At 36.0% G+C, this 27,809-nt stretch overlaps 1 protein-coding gene across 1 annotated transcript; it reads left to right on the top strand.

Annotated features, from left to right (window-relative positions):
* aclya (ATP citrate lyase a) lies at positions 1-27,729 on the top strand. Its single transcript, XM_048209568.1, has 28 exons — positions 1-195; positions 4,824-5,008; positions 7,808-7,930; positions 8,757-8,819; positions 9,894-10,084; positions 12,181-12,260; positions 13,094-13,224; positions 14,242-14,360; positions 16,201-16,337; positions 16,592-16,653; positions 16,779-16,896; positions 16,981-17,135; positions 17,414-17,507; positions 18,683-18,824; positions 18,997-19,165; positions 19,289-19,393; positions 20,932-21,128; positions 21,241-21,322; positions 21,436-21,546; positions 21,703-21,830; positions 21,906-21,999; positions 22,101-22,255; positions 22,349-22,499; positions 22,585-22,728; positions 22,861-22,974; positions 25,068-25,150; positions 26,527-26,603; positions 26,696-27,729. The coding sequence occupies exons 2-28, from the start codon at positions 4,850-4,852 to the stop codon at positions 26,788-26,790; spliced, it is 3,279 nt and encodes a 1,092-aa protein (XP_048065525.1). The 5' UTR covers positions 1-195; positions 4,824-4,849; the 3' UTR covers positions 26,791-27,729.
* The last annotated feature ends 80 nt before the right edge of the window (positions 27,730-27,809 follow it).

Here is a 27,809-nt window from a genome sequence, read left to right on the forward strand (position 1 = left end):
GATGTCGGCGCAGAGAAAACAGGAACGGCTGAAAGGACAGTGAGGGAGGGTGCGAGAGAGAAGAAGAAGCCACGCTTTCTGGAGGAAAAGTGTCTCCTGCACCATAACTCGACTGTCAACACACTCAGAGACACTGCGCACAGCAGGAACTCCCCGAAAGGAGAAACCTTGCTATCCTCAATCGTACACAGACCGGTAAGTGACTTAAAACATCAACGTGCTAGTAATGTAAACAATGAGTACTGAAAGCAGTCGTTCATTTGGAAGTAAATTTACAGAATGCAAAGCGTACAGTGACACAGCTGTTTTTGCACAAAATGCTGTGGAGATCAGTGTTGACTAACTTTGTCTACATGTATTGTTATTTCCATCATGAACATCAGTCTCACACACACACACACACACACACACACAGACCCGTGTGGAGACAGGTTCTGCTGGTCTTTCCCTGTCATATGAATGAATGAATGAATGACTTCGTTAACACCTTTCACGTATACGGAAGTGAAAGGTGCATGTTATGTTCTTGAATGAAAGAAGCAAATACAGCACACAAGAACAATTAAAGCAAATTATCATTTCCTTTAGTTAATTATACTCTAGAAAGGTTTGTCACGTTATATGGCAAGCCGTTTATACATATATTCCTTAAAAGTACTAGTATATATTATGTATATGTATGGTTTTCAGCTCTTCTAGTTACTATTAATTATATTTTAGTACTTGCACACTTCAATTAGTCACTAGTGCATAATGCAGTCCTGACCAATCAATTAGTCACTAGTATGCATTAGATGCTAGTATTTATTCTCTTGCTACTAGTCACTATCCCATATTGGTATATTGACTAGTATCAATGGAAGAAGCATTTGTATTTAATGAAATGTTACTAGTCTCAATTAGATTACTTTCAAGCATTTAAAAGCTAACACACTTACTAGTTTTATAAGAATGAATGTTTAAATTGATTGCTTTTAGTGAGGCATTTAATTAATGTGAATCTGCATTTAGATGAAGAGCTTGCGCTTAAATAAAATAAGGAAGATGAATCCTTGTGCTTTAGATGAGTAGATATCAATCAGGATAGATATGAGATTAATAACCATAAACTTTAGATTTGGTGTTGCAGTTTAAGTTTCTCCTGTTATTTACATTTAACAGTATAATACAAATATCTGACATGTGTGTTGGATTAGTGTGGAGGGTAATGAGATCAATATCTTTAGTGTGACACCTCCCTTCTCCCCGCATCCTTCCTATGTGATGAATGATACCGCCTCTGTTTTTGTGATTGAGGGAAACGCAGTTATAAATCAGCTGCATCACTACTAGTGTAATGCACTATCCCTTAACCAGCTGTGCATCGCAGTATGAGCGTGTGTGCATGCAACTGCCCTGCACGGCATTACCGTCTGACCGCACCATTGTAAATGGGATCAGATCAGGGCACTGGTGATTCTGCGTGCAGCTAGATCAATACTGCTAAAACACTTGGCAGCGCCCTCAGTAATACAGGAAAGTACACGGCACATCACTCGCTGTAGAGGAGACTATCTTCTGAATCTAGAGATACACTGCCAGTTTTTCTCTTCTTCATCCATCATACAGAAATGCACCACGGAAACCATTGCTTCTGTTACTGCTCTTATTGTTACTATCCTAAAACAGTGATAAATAAATATGGGATCTTTTGTCAGTCAGTGTAAGCTGTCAGTTTCTTTCTTGTTTTGATGAAATAGGAAGTTACTGGAGATTTAGTGTTGAAACGATATGGTGGTCACAGTTGTATGTTTGTTTTTGTTTTTTTAAACGATGTAAATGCAGACCTCAGATTACAGCAACAATCAGAAAAATAAATGTGTGTGTATATATATATATAACTCTATATATGAATATAACTCTCTTTAAATGCATTTTATGATACCTTTGCACACTATTTGATTATCTCATTTTAAAAGCTGCACCATTATTTGTTTTTGGGTGCAGTGTTGGTTTCACAAGTCTGTTTGGTTATCTGTCATATAGTGGTTAACTTATTTTATATCCCTGACCTGTGAGTCCAGTGTGACCAGCGCGATGACTCATTACTTCCTTTTGGCTGATGTTTGCAGTGATGGATATCAAATCTAGATGTATTGATACAGCAATGTGTGTTTGTGCATATGTATCAGAGCAATGCTGAAGTCTTAAAAATACGTTGCTTTCTTCTCCGTCTGTAGATACATTTACAGCACTCCAGTGGGTGATGGGTGATGTTGGGGGTGGAGCGGTCCTCTCTCTTCATTAGTAAATTGTGTGGGTCAAGGACCTGACTGTCTGCTAACTGAATGCTCTGTTCTCCTCGCCACATGCATCCACATTCATTCTCATTACAGAAGGGGAGCTTTAAGAAACAATTAGACTATTATTAAGGTGCATAAAGAAGATAAAATTGAATTCTTGTTAGTTAGAGCATTGCAGACAATGTTATCCATGAAATCAGTAAAAAAAAATCACTGAGGCCTTTTTTTGTGTGTTAGTAATAATTTTCATCTTAATGTCCCTTAATAAATCTCTTTTTAAAGTTTTCAACTGGAACATTTTTACATAGTAAAATCTCCAGAGTTAAATCAACTCTGCTCAGAGTACATATGGTCCCTCTCTAAATGGTGTTAAAATAACACTGAAGCAGAGTTAAATTTGATGAGATAATTAATCAATTAATAAGGCTGTGACTGAAGTCAGTTGTAGTTCTTGTGTTTCTCTTTTCTTCAGTGATTCTGCTTGTTAACAGCAGGTGTTCATCACTAATGCACAATCATCACTTAATTATTTGCTTAATTATCTCATTAACTTAAACTCCTGCTTCAGTGTTATTTTAACACTATTTAGAGAGGGACCATATGTACTCTGAGCAGAGTTGATTTTAACTTTTGCTGTGTAGGATTTTTAGCAAATATAAAATTGAAAGATCTTAAGTTTTTGTTGTAATGTTGTGAGAAGCCTATTTGTTTATTGTGTGTGTCTTCTGTTTAAAAACCCTTCGATCTTGCAATAAAAATATAGCAGTTGATGCTGATATGAAAAAATTGATTAAAAAATAAATTCAGAATATCACATACGCTACTATACAAAAGTTTGGAGTCAGTAATATTTATTTTATTGTTTTGAAAGAAGTCTCTTATACTCACCAAGGCTTATTTAATAAAAATACAGTAAAGTAATATTGTGAAATATTACAATTTAAAAGAACTATGTTTTAATCTATTTTAAAATGTAATTTATTCCTGTGATCAAAGCTGAATTTTCAGCATCATTATTCCAGTCTTCAGTGTCACATGATCCTTCAGAAATCATTCTGATATGATGATTTGATGCTTAAAGAAACATTTATTATTATTTTCAATATTGAAAACAGTTGTGCTGCTTCATATTTTTGTCAAAACAGTGTTACATTTTTTTTCAGGATTCTATGATGAATAGAAAGTTCAAAAGAACAACATTTATTTGAAACCGAAATCTTGTATAATGTTATAAATGTCTTTACTGTCACTTTTGATAAATTTTAATGCATTCTTTCTAAATAAAAGTAATAATTTCTAGATGTTGTAAAACTAGTTTTATATTTCTTATAATAACGCAAAAATCTTTTGAATGGTAGTGTAATCATATTTTATGTTGACTGTGTTGTTTTAGCCAGTATAGTGCTGAATGCAGATTGAGACATTTGGCCTTTGTCATTCTCAGTCTTTTTTTTTTTTTTTTTTTTTTTTTTTTTTTTATAAACAAATCCGGGTTGTGTTGACCCCACTGACAGCTTGGCACTTTCGTTCTACTGCACGTCCTGACAGGGTTCAGACAGCAGTGTCATCTGAATGGGACTTTAGCCTGCCAGTCACAAATGCACCCATGTATGAGAGTTTTCACTGCATGGTACTGTTGATGGAGAGAAAGGCAATAATAACTTCTTGCTCATATAGGTGTACTAATGCATAATAAGATTTGGTAAAACTGGTTATAAGGACAGTACCTTACAGTATTGTCTGTCTGGATGTTATTTCTTTTCTTTAGGTTTAAGAATGCTTAGCGGGTTAGATGATGTACTTGATTGTGCTTCTATCATGCGTTAGTCAGACTGCAGGTGAATGGTTGGTCTTGTGCCCAGCACGAAGTCCAGGTCTAATCAAATCAGGGTGAGCATCAAGCCTATTTTTAGCTGCCTTTCCTGATTCAGGAAAAGGTAAAAACAGATCGACCAGCAAATGAACTGAGTGACGAAGACTATTGTAATACGGCAAAAGAGAACATGCTGGGAAAAATGACGAATTCTACAGAATATTTATAGGTGTTACGTTACGTCTGTTTCAGCAGGATGCTCTTTAAATGTGATAGTTAGGGTGTTAGTTTCACTTAGCACCTTAACTTCCTGGTCCGTTTCCTGGTTAAAGCAGAATGGACAAAGCGATTTACTCCATGTATTGAATTTATATACTGCATTTTAAAAACATATCTAACAAATCTAGCAAAAACTATTTATGTATTTTTAGCATTTTTTCTATTTAGCCTTTTTAGTTTATTTAGCCTTAGTTATTTTTAATGATCTTATTTATTTATTTATTTATTTAGTCTTATTAGACTTTTTATTCATTATTTTTATTTTTAATATTTACCTTTATTTTACCCGGAAGTCTCATTGAGATTAAAATCTCTTTTAACAAGATATATTTATTGCACTGATCATACATGCCTCCTGCATGTTCGTAAAATATTTTGAAAGGTTGCTGTTCATTTATTGGTCTCCAGTGGCTGATGGTTAATGAGTTGCTGTGTCTGTTTCTCTGCAGTGCATTTTTAATCATCTAGCAGCACCATGTCAGCCAAAGCCATCTCCGAGCAGACGGGGAAGGAATTCCTTTACAAACACATTTGCACTACAGCCGCCGTACAGAACCGCTTCCGCTATGCTAATGTGACAGCAGAAACTGACTGGGAGCGACTGGTCCAGGATCACCCTTGGCTTCTGACCGAGGTAAGACCACTGTTGGAAGTAACTGACCTGGGGCCTGTACCATGATGGTAGTTGAACAAACTCAGGGTTATAGGATTAGTTTCGAGTTGACAAAACCAAACCACTCCAATCCGGCTTTGTTGGTACCATGATGCTGATCATCAACTTTCTCTGTCAACTCAGGCTTTGATCCTGAGTTTGTGGAGCACGTGCACATGAATCCGTGACATCAGTGGCAAACAGCCAATCACATGCCTTGCAACAGAAATAAACTGTGATTCACTTCTCGTGAGAGAGCCAGCGCGATTCAAAACTCTTTCCCTGAAAATGAAGAATTTAAATGCATTTACACTAATGGAAAATACTTGTCTGTGAAAGAGGACAAATAAAAGAAATGATCTTTCTCTATCAGTGCAAGTGAAAGTTGTGAAGTTAGTTTATATAGTTGATAATATATAACGATAGAGACTCAAACATACAAGGTCACATGTAGTAATTTTTAAAGAGTATATTTACTCCTTATTTAGGCCTATATTACATATGATCTATAATATTCATTGAAACTAAGTGCTTAATAACTACTGTTACACTAAACTTGCGTGTGTGTAATGGATTAATAAAAATATAGATCATATAATTATACAAATCATATATAAATTATATCATCATTAAAACCAGACAATTTCATCATTAAATATTTGTTTTTACTATATAATGACCTTTAATTTGGAGGAAGAGAAACTGGGGGAGTGACTTTGTGTTGAGTGTGTCAGTGTCACTTAGCTCACATATGATTGGTCCAATTTCAGTTTGAAATCTCTAACCCAGAACATAACCTGCCCCGGAGCAGGTTAGCCATGGAGCATAAGTTACCATGCCGATGAACACCGCTAAAAGTCAAGTTACTTTCATGGTACCTAAAACCCAGGATTGGCGCAAACTAATCTGAAACTTACCTGGCTAGCCAGCTAATCCAGCTTCATGGTACAGGCCCCTGGGATCACATTTGGGCTTGAGATGAAACTGGAACGGTCAAGTGATGCAACTCAGTAACCAAAGACCTCGTGATCAGTGACCATGAGCCACTTGTACAAAGGCCAGCAATTAAAAAAAAAATAGTGCAGGTGGAATTGGAGAACTGTATCTGTCTCAAACTCTGTTGCAAAATGAATCGCTGTGTACTCTTGAACAGTAATTGCTAACTTGGTTTTAATCCCTATTCAATGGTTTTATTGTTTGCCACAATAATGTGATGTCTTTAAATCTTTATTTAGGGTTTTTTCAGCAAATATTATGTAAATATTTTTTAATATTTTAAACATTTTTATATCTTTAAATAATAACCCAGCATATCATGTAATTTGAATTTTTTTTTTTTCTAAAAATAGATCATGTCTTAAATATTATATATATTATAAATATTAAATTATAGTATAATTAATTATTATATTATGAATTCAGTTATATCTTAATTTAGTTTTATGATAAATTATGTATATTATATTATATTTTAAATATAATTCAATTATATTAAAGGGTTAGTTCACCCAAAAATGAAAATTCTGACATTAATTACTCACCCTCATGTCATTCTAAACCCGTAAGACCTTCGTTCATCTTCAGAACACAAATTAAGATATTTTTGATGAGATCCAATGGCTCTCTGACCTCTCCGTAGACAGCAATTTAATTACCACTGTCAAGGCCCTGAAAGGTACTAAAACATTGTTAAATAGTCCATGTGACTACAGTGCTTCAACCTTAATATTATGAAGCGACTAGGATACTTTTTGTGCACAAAAACAAAACAAAAATTACTGATTTATTCAACAATCTCTTCTCTTTCATGTCAGTGTCCTACGCAGTTGACATAGTAAACGCCGGCTCACTATTTCTGGGCCTTGACAGTGGTTATTAAATTGCTGTCTATTGAGGGGTCGGAGAGCTCATGGATTTTATCAAAAATATCTTTCTGTCATTAATTATGAGTAATTAATGACAGAAATTTCATTTGTCAGTGAATGAATTTTATTTAATTATATTTATATTATAATTATACATTTTTAAATATAAACTAGCATTAAGAAATGTACATAGTATTTTATTGCAATAAAAATATAATGTAACTATTACAATGATTGTTCTTGTCATTGAGTAGTTTCTCCAAATGATTCAGAAATCATCTGAAGTGTTACTTTTACCATCAATGCCATCTAATTAGACTCATAAGACCTTTATGCGCTGCAGTTCTGTTGAGGGCTCAAGGGGTAAATGAGTAAAAGAACTCATATAGAGACACAGGCAGTCATTAGTATGCTACTTCACTAGCAGATCATTTAAAGCAGCTAAAGTGAGCATAGCTGAATTTCTCAAATGACAGTACAGGACAGTTTCTGCTGAAAAAGCACTCTTAATCACCTTTATAGAGGAGCCCAGAGGGTAAAATGATATTAGATATGACTCATGTCTCTCTCAGCGACCGAGACCAGTTTAATTAGGAAGTCGCTTATAGATGTGAAATTTCATTTGATCGTCCCCCTGCCTTCCCTTTGTGTTTTCTTAACACACACATTTAAGACCACATTGAAAATCAGGATTTTTCATTTAAATGTAGAAGAGTTTTCAGGATTTTTAGTTTAAGAGAATTTTCAGTCTAGATCTCATAGTCTCAAGTCAGTTCAGCCTTGCATTTTGTCACAGATGTATTTTCCATTCATTGTTCTTTTTTCAGTAACACCAGCAATTATATTTGCAGCATGACTTGAAGTTATATTCATTATTTGATTGATTTATCATGGCGTTTCTCATGTTTCTGTCCAGCGGTTAGTCGTTAAGCCAGATCAGCTGATCAAGCGCAGAGGAAAACTGGGACTGGTGGGTGTGAACCTGGATCTGAAGGGTGTGAAGGACTGGCTCAAACCCCGCTTTATGAAGGAGACAGTGGTAAGGACAGATACAAAAAACTGCCTCTTAACCTTAGCATTAGGTTTGTTGGTATTGCCTTCCTTGTGTGAAATGCATTTGCTGTGTGTGCTTTTTATATTCTGCATGTGTGCAGTTTATGTATCCCAATATAATGTCATGCCCCTGCATACATTGTTGCCTGAGGGCCAAAAACATATTTGCTGAGAGAAAGACATACATTTGCATTATATGTGTTTTTAATTGTATCTTCTTATTATGGTCATTTTAATATTGAAATATTTTTTTATTGCCTTATGCTGCTTTGTTTTTTTTTTTTTGATCTCTCTCTGTCTTTCATCTGCTAGGCTGGTCATGTCCCCTGTGGTCTCTCCCACTTTCATTGTTGAGTGTTTCACCTCGTCATCCCTTTATTTTATCCTCCCTCACTTTGAAATGTCACCTCGCCTTCCTCTTTCTCTCTAGCTCATTTATATCAACTGGCCTTTTGGCCCACTGTTGTGACGGCAGCACAAATGAGATTGTTGTGCGTGTGTGTTTGTGTTTGGCTTGCGGCTCTACTTGTCAAATCTTTCACTTTTCTCAGCGAGTCTCTGAACACTGAGGTACAATCACTGGTGCTCAGTACAAGCCTTTATACCGTCTGAACACTTGCTCTCCTCTTCTCTACCTCCTCCTCCCCATCTCTGGCCTCCTTTTCTTCTGCCTCTTACATAATTCTCTTTTCATTGTGTGTTTTTCATTAGGAGAAGCTTTTAGATTTGAACCAAAGGCAGTTTCTGATGTTTAACCCTTAGGGAAAGCCTGATATACAAGCATAAGCTTTTAAAATCTCTCTGTCTCTCAGGTGGGGAAGGCTAAAGGCATTCTCAAGAACTTCCTGATTGAGCCCTTTGTAGCCCACAAGCAGGTGAGCCTGTCCACTAAATGCTGTGTACTATGTCCATGGATAAATTGGCTTATTTAATTATAATAAAAATAAAAATAAAAATCATTTTAAATAATAATGATCAATAAATAGTAATATCTATTACTATTGCTACTAAAATTATATTATAATTTATTATAAGTATATATTATTAATATTTTTTTATTGTAGGGGTTATATTACTTAAATTGTTGTAAGATGTATGATGTATGTTAATGGATTACTATCCGAAACTAACAAAGTGTAGGTCATGATTTGTGATGCAAAAACTTGAGAAAATGAGATCCAGGCTGTTGATGACGTTGAAGAAAAATTATTTATTCATTACAATTAAATTTAGCCTCACACGCAAACTTTAATCGATAATGAAAATATTTAATAAAACCAAAAGGTAAAATAACATTCTGAAATCTGAGTATTGTATCTAATAGATGAAGATTAGAGTATACAAAAGAAAGAACAATAATTAAGACATTTCCAGATAGGAGAGATGAAGCAGAAGAGAAGGCGAGAGCAAAGGAAAGAGCCAATGACTCAGCCCATTTTATACCAGAAGCATATTGGGAAATTTACATCCCACTCAAACTGATGTTTTTGTTCTAATAAGAAAAGATTAGATGCTTTTACCCATTATGTCAGACTGGTCCAGTGTCAAAAATAGTTGTAGGGGTTATTTTGGCCCACTTAAGGGAATTTTGCAAATCTTATAATATCAAATGTCAGCAGAAATAAAAACAGAAATTAAGTTCAAATGTGCAACTAATTCTGAAAAACATCACTTCTGCAGTACTTGGCAGAAGAATGACCATAAGGGTACAATAACAAGTAAATACTTGAAAATATGATGAGAATTAATATATAAGTACATAAATACATGAAATCAAAAGTAAAATTGATAAATCATAAGCCATAAATGAGTAACATAATTATGAATAAAATGCATGAATATGAATATTGACCATTTTGGATCCACCAATTTGTCTCTCAAATACAGCATGGCTTGAGCAAAAATTAGAAAGAGAGAGGTAATATTGTTCAATTGTGACTTTCCCTCAGGAGGAGGAGTTTTACGTGTGCATCTATGCCACACGTGAAGGCGATTACATGCTCTTCCATCATGAGGGTGGTGTGGACGTGGGTGACGTGGACTCTAAAGCCTTGAAGCTCCTGGTGGGAGTGGATGAGAAGATCAGCGCGGACATAGTCAAGAGTCAGCTCCTCACACACGCCCCTGCAGATAAGAAAGAGTGAGTCAGACAATCAGATCAAATACATAAATATCAAATTGTATACATTTTACCATGTTTAATTCAGCAGGACTGCACTGATTTTTTTTTTTTTTTTTTTTTTTTTCCCCTAAAACTGTAGTGGGGGGTGAAATGTATAGTCTCTAACTCTTGTCATCTATAGTTTTTTTTTAGACTTTTTGTGTTGTGCTGAGGTGTTTCTCTTCATTTTTCTATATTTCAGTCATTAAATAAGTTTAAATATGGCGGTTTGTCCTTTTTTTTTTTTTTTTTTTCCCCTTTTTTTTTTTCCCCAGACAGTCAACAAAGTCTGTGTAAACACTCCTTTTTATGTTATATGTTGATTCAACTTCCTTGTAAGACCACTTTAGGGGAAATATAACAAATTGTCTCAAAACCCCCATGAGTATCCCCTCTGTATCCTTGAACACAAGAAGCTGCAGGCAAATCTTGTCCTGGTATATGCATATCAGGACAGGATAACGGTGAGCAAAAAATGAGAGAGAGAGAAAGATGAAGGGAGGACAAGCAAGTAAACGAGATGCTCTCAGCTGTGCTGGCAGTAGTTGAGGGCACTTTGATCCATTACACAAATGAGATCTTTCCTCTTTCCCCGTGTCCGCCCACCCCCCAGTATTATTCAATTCACGTTTATAAACCTTGTCCATCTTTTTGATGGCGCACGCACACACATACACGACGTCTCGTTCTGGCTGGCCTCACCGTCTTGGCTGACATTGAGATTGACGGGGAGATTGTTTGGCAGCATTGGCCAATGTCCACAGCTCACTTTCTATTCATCCATTTGTTTTTACTCTACCTCTCTCTCTCTTTCTCAGTCAGACATGCATACAATGCTCTTAGGGAAAAAATACAGCACACAACTCTAAATCTCCTTTTGTCATATTTCACCAAGTACATTTACTGATTTACTGTCATCCCACGAGTTCCTCCCTCTTCCTCCAGTGATTCAGTCTCCCTGTCGTTTCTCTTGTATAATTTGTGTTCTCTGGACTACGGGCCATCTTTTTTTTTTTATTAGGTGGATGACAGATGATTCTCTCAATCTCTCTCCTCCCTCATGTCTCCCTTTATTTTCCCTCGTTACTCCAAACAGCAGCTGTTCTGGCTAGATTGGTAACTGATTCTGACATTAAATTGGGTGTCATTACTGTTTCCAGTCACTTTCTGTTTTCAATTTATTTTGCTTGCAATATTAAGTCAATACAGTCTGTATTACCAAAAAAAGTTGTTAATCTCTAATTTTCTCTTAAAATCTAGTCAATATTTAGGGTCAGGTTGAACATGAATTCATTCAGCAAGGATGCATATAATAGGATATATATATATATATATATATATATATATATATATATATATATATATATATATATATATATATATATATATAATATAATATAATAATATATATATATATATATATATATATATATAATATATATATATATATAATAATAATATGCGCGCAGCAAGGATGCATATATATCAACAGCTTCCACAAAAACATTAAGCAGCAGAACTGTTTTTTTTTTTTTTTAAACATTGATAATAAGAAGAAGAAAATTCAGCTTTGTCACCACAGGAATAAATGCAACTTTAAAATATATTAAAATAGAAATGGTTATTTTAAATTGCTGTAATATTTCACAATACTGCAGTTTTTACTGAATTTTTGATCAAATGAATGCAGCCTTGGTGAACATGAGGAGACTTCTTTCAAAAACATTTAAAAAAAAATCTTACTGGCCCCAAACCTTTGAACAGTAGTGTAACAAGTGCCAATGGAGTAAGAAAAATAAGCTTACTTTCAGAGTCTCTGTTTTACTTTTGTATTTCCATTGTTTGTTCATTTATTTGTCATGAAACGGTCAACCACAAATCCATACTTATTTTGGGTGTGTGATGTCAATGATGAGATTTTGTGATGTTGGCATTGTTTTGTGCTTTATTGTGGAACTAAAATAAACTACTTTCAGTTTAGCATGTTCATAATATTTAATATAACAATAATATTCTAATAACTGAATATTACTGAATTATTATTATTATTTTTTTTTTTTTTTGGGTCTCTGCAGGATGTTGACTAGTTTCCTGGTGGGCTTGTTCAACCTGTATGAAGACTTATACTTTACATACTTGGAGATCAACCCTCTTGGTAAGTCATTAAAGCAGCCCACCCCGCCCAGTCATGGATGGCGTTGGTGCACCCACCCAGACTTCTGATTCAGTTCTTCCCAATGTCTTGGCACTGTTGTTTCACTCTATGGAGACTAAAGACAAACCACTTTGAGTTCAAGGAAAAGAGTAAAAGTTGAATTATTAAGAGCAAGTCTTATGTTAAAAATATTTTACACTTGATTTGCTTATTTTCTTACATTATTAAAGTTCGAACTCTGATCCAACTTGGTGTCAAAAAAACATCATAGAATATTTTGAGGAAATAGATTGCTGATTAATTAACATGGATGCTGTTTGATGATGACAAGGGATGTTTCATTGGGCACTAATTAATAATCCCTGTGTGCCCTATGGCATCTGTTCCTGGGTTATGAACTGAGTTTCTAACTTCCTTTGATGTTCCTGTTTGGGATTTGTCTATATAAATAACACTTTTACCATTTCACATGCTCAAATCAGCAGAGAAATTCTGCTTCTCAGCCTGTTAGAAAACATGCTCTGTCTGCCCGAGTTTGACATTTTTCTTTAAACCATAAAAGTGCATCGTCATCCTGTGGATGCATGACTCAAGAACTATTCCAATAAAAATCAAAATATTGCCACACTTGGATGTGCCTGAAACACATGCCATCACCTCAACATCACATATCCACAGCACAATCCAAAGCATTCAGTAACTCTGAGATTTAAATGAAGGATTCATTGGAAATGTACATTTCATTATTGCCTAAGGCAGACAAGATACACAAAGTGCAATCAGTTTGTGAAGTTCAAGCTGGTATGAAAAAATGCTCCCTTTCTCTCTGTCAGTGGTCACTAAGGATGGAGTGTTTGTGCTGGACATGGCTGCTAAAATCGATGCCACAGCCGATTATTTGTGCAAGGCCAAGTGGGGTGATGTGGAGTTTCCCCCTCCCTTCGGCAGAGAGGCCTATCCTGAGGTACCAATATTTGTTACATGTATTTTGTTGGATCGTATTGTAGATTTTCAGTGATTCAGTGACAGATAAATATGAACTTGTATGAGTTAGTCTATAAGCCCAAAAAAGAACAGGAAGGAATCGGCTGCCTTTATCACTTTGTTTTTGTTGATTCATCAGTCGGAAGCTTGTACCTCTCGTATTCTGCTGCGTTTGCTTAGTTTCACTTCTTCTGATGAATATGATTTAATAATTAATTGGAAGCAGTCCTTCATAAATCATTCATGGCGTTCAAACTCACCACACAGACACTATTACAGGGACGAGTCAGTGCAGGGAGAGAGTCATGCGTCTCCTGCTCTTCGTCACTGTTGGCAGTATGTGTTGAGGCAATGTTTATCTGACAGAAGGCTGGTTTAATTGGTTTCTGTCACACACACAGATACCAAAGCTGTTATAACAGACTGGTTTAGCTGGAATAAAATCAGAGTTGGCTTATTAATAAATAACTTTAGATACAATGTGTTACCTTTCGGTCTGATGTGCTGCTATAATTGGTCCATATGGGTTTGACAGGGAAGCGTGTTGGCTTCATTAAATATTTGGCCAACACACTCTCCACAAGCCTTTTATGATGTTTCTGTTTACTGCACCTGCACAACAATTTCTACTTTTTTGTCATTTTTGAGCAGTTTTTTTTCTTCATTATGGTATTTGTGTAATACCGGGGTGTCCAGTCCTGCTCTTGGAGGGCCACTGTTCTGGAGCTCCAACCCCAATTAAACACACATGAACCAGCTAATCAAGGTCTTTTAATCATACTAAACGTCCAGACGTGTGTTGAGGCAAGTTGGAGATAAACTCTGCAGGACAGTGGCCCTCCAGGACTGAGTTTGGACACCCCTGGCATAGTAGATCCATTTTTGCTGAACTGATGGTTTCATTTTAACCAAATGATGTTAACCTTACCCAGCTATATGGAAATTAACACACAAAAAAATTGTACTGTACAAAAGCCTTTTTATAACCTTTCTGTAGGAGGCATACATAGCTGATCTAGATGCCAAGAGTGGTGCCAGCCTCAAACTCACTCTCCTGAACCCTCGCGGACGGATCTGGACCATGGTGGCAGGGGGCGGAGCTTCTGTTGTGTACAGGTACGTGTCACTCAGGAGTTATGGATTGTGTATGGATGAATCTCATTGTTAATTGCTTAAATTGAAAGCGATTATTTAAAGGTGCCCTCGAATGAAAAATTTAATTTATCTTGGCATAGTTGAATAACAAGAGTTCAGTACATGGAAATGACACACAGTGAGTCTCAAACTCCATTGCTTCCTCTTTCTTATATAAATCTCATTTGTTTAAAAGACCTCCGAAGAACAGGCGAATCTCAACATAACACTGACTGTTACGTAACAGTCGGGATCATTAATATGTATGACCCCAATATTTGCATATGCCAGCCCATGTTCCCAACATTATGAAAGGCATTACACAAGGGCAGGCATTAACGTCTGGATGTGCACAGCTGAATCATCAGACTAGGTAAGCAAGCAAGAACAATAGCGAAAAATGGCAGATGGAGCAATAATAACTGACATGATCCATGATATCATGATATTTTTAGTGATATTTGTAAATTGTCTTTCTAAATGTTTCGTTAGCATGTTGCTAATATACTGTTAAATGTGGTTAAAGTTACCATCGTTTCTTACTGTATTCACGGAGACAAGAGCCGTCGCTATTTTCATTTTTAAACACTTGCAGTCTGTATAATTCATAAACACAACTTCATTCTTAATAAATCTCTCCAACAGTGTAGCATTAGCCGTTAGCCACGGAGCATAGCCTCAAATTCATTCAGAATCAATGTAAACATTATAACAGTATACAATACTCACATAATCCAATGCATGCATGACGAACACTTTGTAAAGATCCATTTGAGGGTTATATTAGCTGTGTAAACTTTGTTTAGGCACTGTTTAAGGCAAGCGCGAGCTCCGTGGGCGGAGAGCACGAGATTTAAAGGGGCCGCACAGCATAAATCGGCTCATATTTAATGATGCCCCAAAATAGCCAGTTAAAAAAATTAATTATAAAAAATCTATGGGGTATTTTGAGCTGAAACTTCACAGACACATTCAGGGGACACCTTAGACTTATATTACATCTTGTAAAAAAACGTTCGATGGCACCTTTAAAATGGCGTTCCCAATCTGTATAACTTTCTTCTGTGGAATACAAAAGAGATTTTGAAGAATGTTTCAACTCTTTTGGCTATACAATGAAAGTCAGTGGGGTCTAAAACAACATTGGGCACCATCGACTTTTTTATTGTTTGGACAAAAAACATTGCTCAAAATATCATCTTTTGTGTTTATCTTCTGTGGAAAGTCATGCAGATTTGGAACGACATGAAGGTGAGTAAATGATGACGGAATATTCATCCTAAATCTTAGGAGAGTAGCTTGGAATGGCAAAATTATCATTTGAGACGGTTAGAAGGGAGATGCTGGTATAATGAGCAGAACTCTTGTGGTTCATGGTCTGAGAGATGAAGCAGATACCTGTATGAGCCAGACACTGAGAGCTAAATGACTTTCCCATCCATGCTTGATAATTATTATCTGGAGGTTTATCTTTCACTATGGCATCTGTCTTTCTCTCTCTGGATGGAGAGAGGCGATGGAGCGAGAGATAGCGTTGGGAGACTAATTAGGATGCGTATGTGCCGTCTTCTGAGAGTGGAGCAAAGGATCAAGAAACCAAATGTTTTCTTATTTAATGCTCACAAACAAACAAACAAATAAAAACCCATGCTAGATTTACTGGATAGTTTGACTTGCTCTATTTGCTCTGTAATGTTGGGATTTAATTGGGATCTCGTTTGGGATAACTTCACATGTTGGTGGTTATGTGTTTTTGTGTCTCTGTCTGTATGTCTGTCTACTAGCCAGCAGTTTAACCTATTATAATTTTCCTCACTCATAGTGACACAATTTGTGATCTGGGTGGAGTCAATGAACTGGCCAATTACGGCGAGTATTCAGGTGCTCCTAGTGAGCAACAAACATATGATTATGCCAAGACCATCCTCTCCCTCATGACCCGTGAGAAACACCCTGATGGTATGTCCACTATGATGTGCTTCTTTATTAGTCTTTCACCAATTAGAATGATTTTTAAAGTGAGAGAATAAAAAGGTTTTTTTTTTTTTACTTTTTGTTATAAAATAATATTATTAATAACAACAGCTTGGTAAAATCAAGACCATGATCGTATTCCAGGGTATTTGATTAGATGTTACCTGAAACATTCAGTATGTAAAAGAAGTTTCATGTATGTGATATCCCATGTGTCACCATTCATTTCTCTTGTGTAGGTAAAGTCCTGATCATTGGAGGCAGCATTGCCAACTTCACTAACGTAGCGGCAACATTCAAGGTTAGATCGGAGATTCCCTCACTCTGTGCATGTGCATTTTTACTGTCTATCTGCATTAGCACATGTGAATATTGTTAATGCATACACCCATTATGTGTTTGTTTGGCTCTTTTTATATGTACCAGGGTATCGTCAGGGCTATCAAAGACTACCAGGACCCTCTGAAAGAACATGAAGTCACTATATTTGTCCGTCGTGGTGGCCCAAACTACCAGGAAGGTTTAAGAGTGATGGGGGAAGTTGGTGAGTTTGTTGATGTGTGCATTGTTTACAAAAAAATCAACACTTTTGCACTCATTCATGTTAATCTCTTTTGTGTGTGCGCAGGAAAGACCACCGGTATCCCCATTCATGTTTTTGGCACCGAGACCCACATGACCGCTATTGTTGGGATGGCACTAGGTCACAGGCCAATCGCCACACAGCCTCGTGGTGCCGCCCACACCGCTAACTTCCTTCTCAACGCTAGTGGTGGAACCACGGTGAGTGATTATGTGTGTGCAGCAGTCTTACTTTCAGTGTGCTTGCATTTTAAAAACCTCTCATAGCCTCAAGCATGTTATTAGCTGAATCATGGCTTTCAGTAAAGTTTCCTATTTGAGTCTTTCTTCACTGGTTTTAGAGCTCACATCTTAATATGGTGTTTGTGCCGGATTACAAGTGCCAGCGTAAAGAGTGAAAAAAAAAAATCACATTATGACCAATGCATAATTCCCTATAGAGATCTTTCTTATTGCTGCCCTTTCCCTCCTGCTCCCAGACTCCTGCCTCCTCCAGATCGGCCTCTTTTTCTGAGGTCAAAACTGGAGCAGAAAACTCATCAGCTCAAAAGACTCGTGCTGGACTTCCTCCAGGTTAGTGCAAATGTGATCACACTCACACAAGCAGACAATGATCACAGTAACAGTACTGAATAGGTTCATGGTAGGCTGGTGCGCCCCCTACAGATCCATGTTAGAAGGATTTTAAACAGTAATGGACACAAAGATAAAATGGATTTTTCTTGCTTGCAGTTAAACGCATGCAGTTACACCCACTGAGTGGCAAAAAGACTGAGTGGCAGCGTTGGTGTTCAGCTTGAATGCCGCGAAAAACACACAAAGCTAAAATAGTAAAGAGCTTTGCATTTGACTGTGTATATATAGATTCAACAAGAAATCAGAGCTGTCTTTTTACAGACTGCCGAAAGCTACAAGAAAAGATTTGGAATTCTGCCAATTGATGGTTAACCCTTTCTCATAGGCAAAATGTAACATCGTAACAAGGACCAAAAAGGAGGCAAAAAGTAACATATTTATTTCACACCTTTTAATAATGGTATTGGTCTTTCACAGCCATCTATTGTTTACTGGAAAACCCCTGACTTAGAAAAAAACTGTATTTCTCAGATGCATGTAACATTTGTAATTACAGCCATGAGGCCTCAAAGCACTTCTGGCTTTTATAGTAAGCAAACTAATTGTATAATTGTTTTCTATAGGATAAATAAAATATTTCATCATCATCTGGATTAGATCTACCTATATTGTATTTATAGTGTTATTTAAAGACGCATAAATGTTGATTCCTCCTGGCCACATGTCAGTGTCCATGGACCACTGGTTCTTTGGTAAGTTGTAAGGAACACTAGAGTTTTTGCAGTTCCCCTTGTAAATCCAGTCATGTTGCAGGACGTTTTGCCACTCAGTCCAGCTGAAGGGTTGTGTTGATGTCAATGCATATACTCTATTAACCTGGCAAACATAAATGGCCTACATCTTGGCATATTATTACTACTACTTTTTTTTTTTTTTCTTATTATTAAATTCAGTGGCTTCTGGCTTGTAAAATCTGGATGGCACAGTCCCAAGTCTTCAAACTGGCCTCTCAGAACATCTAGTTAATAAAAAAGGACACTGTATTGGAAGCATTCCCTTCTTGAGTATATTTTGTTAGCCTACAAAGACTGACTTTAAACACTTTGTTATATTCTAAGAAAGAGATGTGCTGTAATGTTTCTCTTTGTCCTTCTGTCTTTCTTTCTCTATAGCCAAAAGCACCACTCTGTTCAGTAACCACACCAAGTCCATAGTGTGGGGGATGCAGACGCGTGCGGTGCAGGGCATGCTGGACTTTGATTATGTATGCTCACGTCAGGAGCCGTCAGTAGCAGCCATGGTTTACCCCTTCACGTGAGTCTTACGAATGCATTTAAAACCCTAGTTTTGGACAGCGTCATTATAGTGTGATACCTACTGGTGGAAACCTTGTTTTTGAGTTAGAGCTAATTTCTGTTCAGCAATGTGGTCTTGAGCTTGTCACTTAACCCCTAATGTTAATATACATGATTTCTGTTGTAATCAGTGGAGACCATAAGCAGAAGTTTTACTGGGGCCATAAGGAGATCCTTCTGCCGGTCTATAAGAACATGGCTGATGCAATGAAGAAACATCCAGAAGTGGATGTGCTCATCAGTTTTGCCTCCCTCCGCTCTGCCTATGACAGCACCATAGAGACCATGCAGTACCCACAGGTCTGAGATCAGCATCAGCTGACTTTATATAGTCATATGGCTGTACTGTGCAGTGGATTAATCCTTAAATGTTCACAAACCAATGTGGTCTGATTGTTTATCTGTTCAATGTGTTGTATACAGATCCGCACCATAGCGATCATAGCTGAGGGTATCCCAGAGGCTTTGACTCGCAAGATTATCAAAATGGCAGATGAGAAGGGAGTCACTATCATTGGACCTGCAACGGTATGACTCCAAACTGCATTTCTACTTTGTGTCCATGTGTGTACTTTGGGGACAAATTGGTTGGATTAATTGTAGGTTTGTGTGCCCTCTACTGGCCAGTTATAGACAACCAGAAGTCCTTATTTGGAAAAATGATTTATAAACCTGTATAATAATAATAATAATAATAATAATAATAATAATAATAATAATAATAATAATAATAATAATAATAATAATAATAATAATAATAATAATAATAATAATAATAATAATATACTATAAAATGTATATAAAGTTAATATAGTATTAATAATAATTATAATAATTATTATTATTATTATATAACAAGATTAAATATTCAATTTTTTTATATAATTATATAATTTATGTCTTGATTGATCATTAAATCAATCAAAACTAATTATGGTTAATAATAATAATGATAATATAAAATATATGTATTAATAAAAAAATGATTCTACAGAAACTTTTTTAATTCTACAATGCATATAAAATAATAATAATAATAATAATAATAATAATTTACTATAAAATGTATATAAAGTATTGTATAGTAGTAGTAGTAGTAGTAGTAGTAGTAGTAGTAGTAGTAGTAGTAGTAGTAGTAGTAGTAGTAGTAGTAGTAGTAGTAGTAGTAGTAGTAGTAGTAGTAGTAGTAGTAGTAGTAGTAGTAGTAGTAGTAGTAGTAGTAGTAGTAGTAGTAGTAGTAGTAGTAGTAGTAGTAGTAGTAGTAGTAGTAGTAGTAGTAGTAGTAGTAGTAGTAGTAGTAGTAGTAGTAGTAGTAATTATATAAAGAAATATTAGATATAAAAATTTCTTGATTGATCATTAAATAACTAATAATGGATAATAATAATAATAATAATAATAATAATAATAATAATAATAATGATCATATAAAATATATGTATTAACTTTATACATTTTAGAATAAAAAAGATTCTACAGAAACCTTTTTAATTCTACAATGCATTAATAATAATAATAATAATAATAATAATAATAATAATAATAATAATAATAATAATAATAATAATTACTAAATAGTCCAAATATATTTAAAATGTATTATTTTATAATAATAATAATAATAATTATTATTATTATTATTATTATTATTATTATTATTATTATTATTATTAATTACTAAATAGTCCAAATATATTAATTTCTTATTTAATAATAATAATAATAATTATTATTATTATTATTATTATTATTATTATTATTGTTATTATTATTACTATAACTTTATATACATTTTATAGTAGTAGTAGTAGTAGTAGTAGTAGTAGTAGTAGTAGTAAAATTATTATATACATTTTAGAATAAAAATACAGAATTATGTAATTGTTTTTAATTATTCAATGCATATAAAATGTATCATTATTATCATCATTATCATTATTATTATTATTATTATTATTATTATTATGTAAATAAAAATTAGGTTTTATTTTATAGATAATTGTATAATTTATGATTTATTAATAATAATAGTCTGTGGTGTTGGTTTATATTTGTTTATGCTGTAGGTCGGCGGTATTAAACCAGGCTGTTTTAAGATTGGTAATACGGGTGGGATGCTGGATAACATCCTGGCGTCTAAGCTGTACAGGCCGGGCAGTGTGGCTTATGTCTCCCGCTCTGGTGGAATGTCCAATGAGCTCAACAACATCATCTCGCGCACTACCGATGGAGTTTATGAAGGAGTTGCCATTGGAGGAGACAGGTGTGTTGATTCAAGTCAACATCTCTTTGAGACTAAATATAGTTAGATGAATTTCATCAGTGTAACAATTTGCATGATAGTTTAAACCTGCTGGGTGTGTCTTTTCCTGCAGGTATCCAGGCTCTGTGTTTATGGATCACGTGTTGAGGTATCAAGACACACCAGGTGTCAAGATGATCGTTGTGCTCGGAGAGGTGAGTGTGCCATTTATTTAACCACTTACACCATTCTTCCTCCCCTTTAAACATGACACTCAATATGACTATGGCTGCAATATGATACTCATGGGTTTTCTCTTCATTTACAGATTGGAGGAAATGAAGAGTACAAGATTTGCAATGGCATTAAAGAAGGCAGGATCACCAAACCTGTGGTCTGCTGGTGCATCGGAACCTGTGCCACCTTGTTCTCCTCTGAGGTGAGTATGACACAGTGATATTAGACATACTGTACTGAGCATTTGCATTGCATATAATGTGTTCAAATGACTTATTTAGGACATTACTATGAGTTTAACCTCTTTCAAATGTTAATGCCTGAATTAACTTACTGTAATCTGCTTTTTTTTGTTTAGGTCCAGTTTGGCCACGCTGGAGCTTGTGCTAACCAGGCGTCTGAGACTGCAGTGGCTAAGAACCAAGCTCTGGAAGAGGCAGGAGCATTTGTGCCAAAGAGCTTTGATGAGCTGGGAGAAGTCATCAAGTATGTCCTCTGTCTACTTATGAATTTAACAACGTAACCTGACCTTCAGTAACCACATTCTTGTGTGTCCTATAGATCTGTGTACGATAATCTGGTATCCAAGGGTGTGATCGTGCCTGCTAAAGAGGTTCCTCCACCCACAGTGCCAATGGATTATTCCTGGGCACGTGTAAGTATGAACATTTTATACGTTTGGGCGACAAATACTCAATTAGAATATTCTTGCCTGGTGGTTAATAATTATCTGTATGTCCTTCTCTCTGTCTGTAGGAGCTGGGTCTCATCCGTAAGCCTGCGTCCTTCATGACAAGTATCTGTGACGAGAGAGGGCAGGAGCTCATTTATGCTGGCATGCCTATTACTGAGGTCTTTAAGTCTGAGATCGGGCTGGGCGGCACCCTCGGCCTGCTCTGGTTCCAGAGGAGGTGTGTTTCACTGTTTGTTTTAAGAACTTTTTTTTGCCACCAGTACCTCACATAATTACTCGGTCTTAAATTATTTTCATGTGCATATTGCAGGCTGCCACGATATGCATGTCAGTTCATCGAGATGTGTCTGATGGTGACTGCGGATCACGGCCCTGCTGTGTCTGGAGCTCATAACACCATCGTGTGTGCACGTGCTGGCAAAGACTTGATCTCCAGCCTCACCTCGGGACTCCTGACCATTGTACGGAAATGAAAGACTTTCCCACATACAGTCTGTTTAGCATCAGAAGAGCATCTGCTTCATCACTGGTTCTATTTGTGTTTAGGGGGACCGTTTTGGAGGTGCCCTGGACGCAGCTGCTAAGCAGTTCAGTAAGGCGTTTGACAGTGGCATGCTGCCTATGGAGTTTGTCAACAAAATGAAGAAAGACGGCAAACTCATTATGGGCATTGGACACAGGGTGAAATCGGTGAGTACACCAAAACACACAGAGAAATCTAAAATGTTCGTAAGTGTGTTATATGGCAAATGGGTCAGTTTCACACTGCTTTTTCACTCGGTTTGTTGGCTTGATTGATTGATTTAACTGATTGATTTTCAGATCAATAATCCTGACATGCGGGTGCAGATCCTCAAAGATTTTGTGAAACAGCATTTTCCTGCCACTCAGCTGCTGGACTATGCTCTGGAGGTGGAGAAGATCACCACCTCAAAGGTACAAATGTCTCTTGGATCTCGTTTACACCTGATTTTAATGGTAGCAATGTTTACATGAACACCTTTTGTTTCAATTGATGAATCAAAGCATAATGTTTACATGAACTCTAAATAAAGCGATCTGGTCGTTGGCCGCAGTTACATGCCACAAGCAAATCGGATTTGACCTTTTGACATGCGTACACATGAGCACATGAAACTTAACGTCGTGCTGCTCATATTTATTAATCAGTAAATTGCCCCCTTCCCTTGCCCGAAACAAGGCGTCTGTGGATGAGTACGAAGGAAGGACTGGTGAGATAACATGGTCCTGCATCACTCCACAGACGATGAGTGGAAGGAGAATTAAACAATGATGCAACAGTCATTTATGACACTATATTCAACAACTGCTCGTTTCATGTCATTACGGCATTTCTGTGTTATTTCACATGCGCAGAACTTTCCAGTTTCAGTTTTCAATCCGATTGATCAAGTGTTTACATTAGGGCTGTAACGATATGCGATATGAAACCGAAATCGCGATACGCAGGTCCACGAACCTGTATCGCGATGTGAGAAGGCAGAATCGCGACACACCCCTTCCAACTCCCAGAGTTATCCTTCCTGTCCAGATCCAATGCTACCACATTTTTAAATTACTATAAGTATTAGGGGTGTAACGATTTATCGTAGATGGTGTGTCTCAATCAGCTCTCTAGTTCAGTAAGTGTTTCGGGCACACATTGAATCTTGCAAGCAGGTTTAAACGTTTCTCATGTCAGTCTCTTGCATGGTCGCGTGAGAAAAGTCGTGGCTTTCTTTCACCGCAGTGCACAGCACCAGCTGTGCTCACAGAAAAGCAAAAGACGCTTGCGATGCTTTGCTTTAAGAAGTTCTGTGGGGCCGTTCACATATTGCGTCTTTTCCGCGTGCAAGTCAGTTATTATTTTCAAATGTAGCCGCGCGGCAGGCGCGCTCATAATGGGATCAACGCGGTCGCGACGCGCATGCAATTCTCAACTTCTCAGAATGCCGCAAGCGCACCGCAGGTCGTGTGACAAGAATCAACCGATCAGCTATGGCCTTTCCGTAACAAAACATCAAAAGCTCAGCCGAACAGCTGATCATAGCTGTACATGGTGTTTTTTTATATCTTATCTCCATCAATATATCTCGTCGTAAAACTAATGCAAGGGCTAGAAATCATTTATCCTTTGCAGAAACATCCTGATCCTCTTGGAGAGCTCAGTTCATGGTTGCATAGCAACGACCGACGCCACGGGAGCGCAAGCGCTTTGGAAAGAAGGAGAAGCGGTGCGGCCGCGCCTTCCACGCGTTTTTAGACGCGATATGTGAACGGCCCCTATTCATAATTCTAAGTTCATGTTAAATTTAACATTTTTTTTCAGTGACAGACAGCCCTATTCAACTGTTAATTTGAATACAGAAGGTTTTTATTAAAATTTTATATTTATTTATTTTATTGAAATGTGATCTTGTATGTACAACAAGGAAAATTATTGAAATTTGTTCATGTTTTTTTAATAAATCTTGTTTGAATTTCAGTTTCATTTTGTTCAAAATATCGTGATACGTATCGTATCGTGAACTCCGTATCGAGATACGTATCGTATCGTGACCTGAGCGTATCGTTACACCCCTAGTTTACATGGATTAGAAAAGGTTTAAACCACCCCTTATAATCCGACTGAAATTTAAATCGGATTTGGCCAATTCAACCCCATTGACTTGTGACTTTGTTTTTGTTTCGTTTTTTGGACTAGGCTTCTAGTCTGATTACAAATGGATTATTAGGGTCCATGTAAATGCAGCTAGTGCCACACAATTCCCGAGAAAATGGATTCCTTTTGAAATGGCTAGATTCTGTCAGTGAAAATTTGCTGAACAATGTGAAATGTGACCAGAGCTGTAAAAGGAAAACAAGGAAAAACACAGAATATCTTCTGTATGCCATATGAAGTGAGACAGATAAAGCATAAGCTATGAATAAATGTAGTTATTGAACATTGTTTGTGACAAGAGGAAAATTCAAGTATAGGTTGTTGTTGTTTTTTGTTTTTAATCTCATAAAATGTCTCTTTTTATCAGAAACCAAACCTTATCCTGAATGTTGATGGTTTCATCGGAGTGGCATTTGTGGATCTGCTGAGGAACTGTGGCGGCTTCACACGGTCAGTAAAACAGGAGTAAAATGTCTTGTTTAAAGGACGGTGTTATTTTTGTATGATTTAATAATATTTTGAATTAGCTTTTATTGTTACCTTTTTTTGCTTTCATTTCCTGAAACAGGGGATTTAATTTGTTACAATGTTGCATTTTCTACTTGGTTGGGTTATCTTGCACAAGACATTTCAGAACGTACGTACCAAAATGTATTTATGCAAGTCACATGTGAGTAAAACTGTCCTCTTATTGGTCAGAGTTCACTTGTTTACATTCCTCTGCGTCATTGATCAAGATCTATTGACAAGTTCACTGCGCAGGCTTGTTGTGGCTTTATCTGACGCATGTAGCCTTGATGCCCGCTCTGGCTGAGAATAAATAAATTTATATATATATATATATATATATATATATATATATATATATATAATATATAATATATATATATATATATATATATATATATATATATATATATATAATAATAATAATAATTTAATAATAATAATAATAATAATAATAATAATAATAATTTAATAATAATAATAATAATAATATAATAATAATATATAATAATAATATATTATTATATTATTATTATTATTATTATTATTATTATTATTATTATTATTATTATTATTATTTAGTAGTCAACATTTGAAGTGTATCAAAAAAGTTCATCTAAGTTGTCCTAAGAAGAAGGTTTTAGGACAACTTTGATGAAAGGTTTTGATCCACTTCAAATGTTGACTACTATCTATATAAACATAAACAAATGTGTCACTTTATAATGCAGTTTGAGTGAAAATCAGGCTTCGTCAGGACAGCATTCTTGCAATGCATGGAGAAGAGCAATTCTCCAACATGATGAAGAGGAGCTCTTTGGTTCTCAACCACAAAAACTCAAAGAATCAGACACTGTTTCTTTTTATAAAACCCATTTCCCGTTATGAATTATGATACCGCTTGGTTAGTTAGTCCATTGGGTCGGATTGCTTTTTCACCTCAACCGAACCGCTTCAGAGTGCGTTTTTAATTGGGCTGAGACCAACTCGTTCAGGTGATCTCAGGGCGATTGTTTTGGTGCGGATCTGAGTGCGATTGTCGTGTTCACCAATTCCTAAATGAACCAAACTAAGGGAGAAAATGCACCAGGTTCTGAAACAAACACTCCAAACAGGCCAGGTGTGAAAAAGGTTACTGAAAATGGTAGTTTCAGTAATTTTGTAATGTTAATGTGAATTTTAGTACTTCTTTCTTCTTCTACAAATTCTTTCAGTTTATTTCAGGTTTAGTTAACAATAACACTAGTGAAGAAAAATGTTCATGTAAATGGTAGTAAAAATAAGACTGATCTCTCATGCACTTTCTTTGTCCTATACAGCGATGAGGCAGACGAGTTTGTGGAAATCGGAGCACTGAATGGCATCTTTGTGTTGGGACGCAGCATGGGATTCATAGGTCTGTGTGTGTGCGTGTACACGTGTGTGATCTCTATCTCTGACGTGTCTGTTATGAAATGTTATTTAAACAACCTTATCTCTCTTATGCAGGTCATTATCTGGACCAGAAGAGGTTGAAGCAGGGTTTGTACCGCCATCCTTGGGATGATATTTCTTATGTACTTCCGGAACACATGACCATGTAACGATCGAATCCGCTGAACCTGTACGCTCTGAAGTCAAAAGAAGTTTTTATGTGTGTGTAAATGTATGTATATACACTCCTCCAGCTGTGAGTGTTTGTGTGTTACTTTTTTTTTTTTTTTCTCCCTGTTTTAATGTTTTGTGATCTTGTGAAAATGTGAGAGTGTAAAACTGAGTTACTGTCCTGCTATAAACTCTAGTTGTAACCTGTTAATAATCAATGCTAGGCAATTAGGCTGTGTTGCAAATCCATTTTAAAACTGTGAAAACATCCTAACACATTCCATATCTCTGTAGTAAACATCTCATGTATATCTACAACATGTAAATCGGCTTGTCATGTCAGTGTGCCTACAAAAGGGAACTAAAATGCCTGGTTGCTGGAAACTTCCCAGCGGCAATTTTTTTTTTTTTTTTTTTTTTTCTTTCAAGCAGCCATGACCGTAAACTGAACTTTTGAAGAAACACTTAGAGACTGACATTGTCAGACTCAAGTGTCCCAATAGTTAGATTGTTATTTTTAAATGTTATTTTGATTAGTATGTTGTCAGTAGTCACATCTATAATTAACACAGTGCAATAATCCACTGCGCATAATAGTGAGCAATAGCTTTGTGTGTTTACAAGTCTTAATTGTCAGATCAACCAATTTGCAGGAACAAAAGAAAGTTGCTATTTTTAATAACTAATATATGCAGATCAATCCGGTATTTTGGCCATCAATGTTATTTGTAAACGTGCAGCGTGCCATAAAGTTCAGTGTTTACAGTCCATCTGCCAGTGCAGCTGTATGAAGATCGGAAGAAGCAGTTCAGTATCTGATATATACTTAAATTAGCTGGTTAATAATCAAATTCATTACAGAAATTCAATATAACTTTTTTCATTATATCCAATCTCATCTGTGATGACCATTAAACTTAAGTTTGTTTTAAAGCAGATTAATTGGTTATGTATTTTTTCATGTAGTAATTATAATAATAAATAAAAAGATTTCAAAAAACATTTACTCTATGAACAT

Source organism: Megalobrama amblycephala, linkage group LG1, assembly GCF_018812025.1.
Source record: "Megalobrama amblycephala isolate DHTTF-2021 linkage group LG1, ASM1881202v1, whole genome shotgun sequence".
NCBI classification, from domain to species: Eukaryota; Metazoa; Chordata; class Actinopteri; order Cypriniformes; family Xenocyprididae; genus Megalobrama; species Megalobrama amblycephala.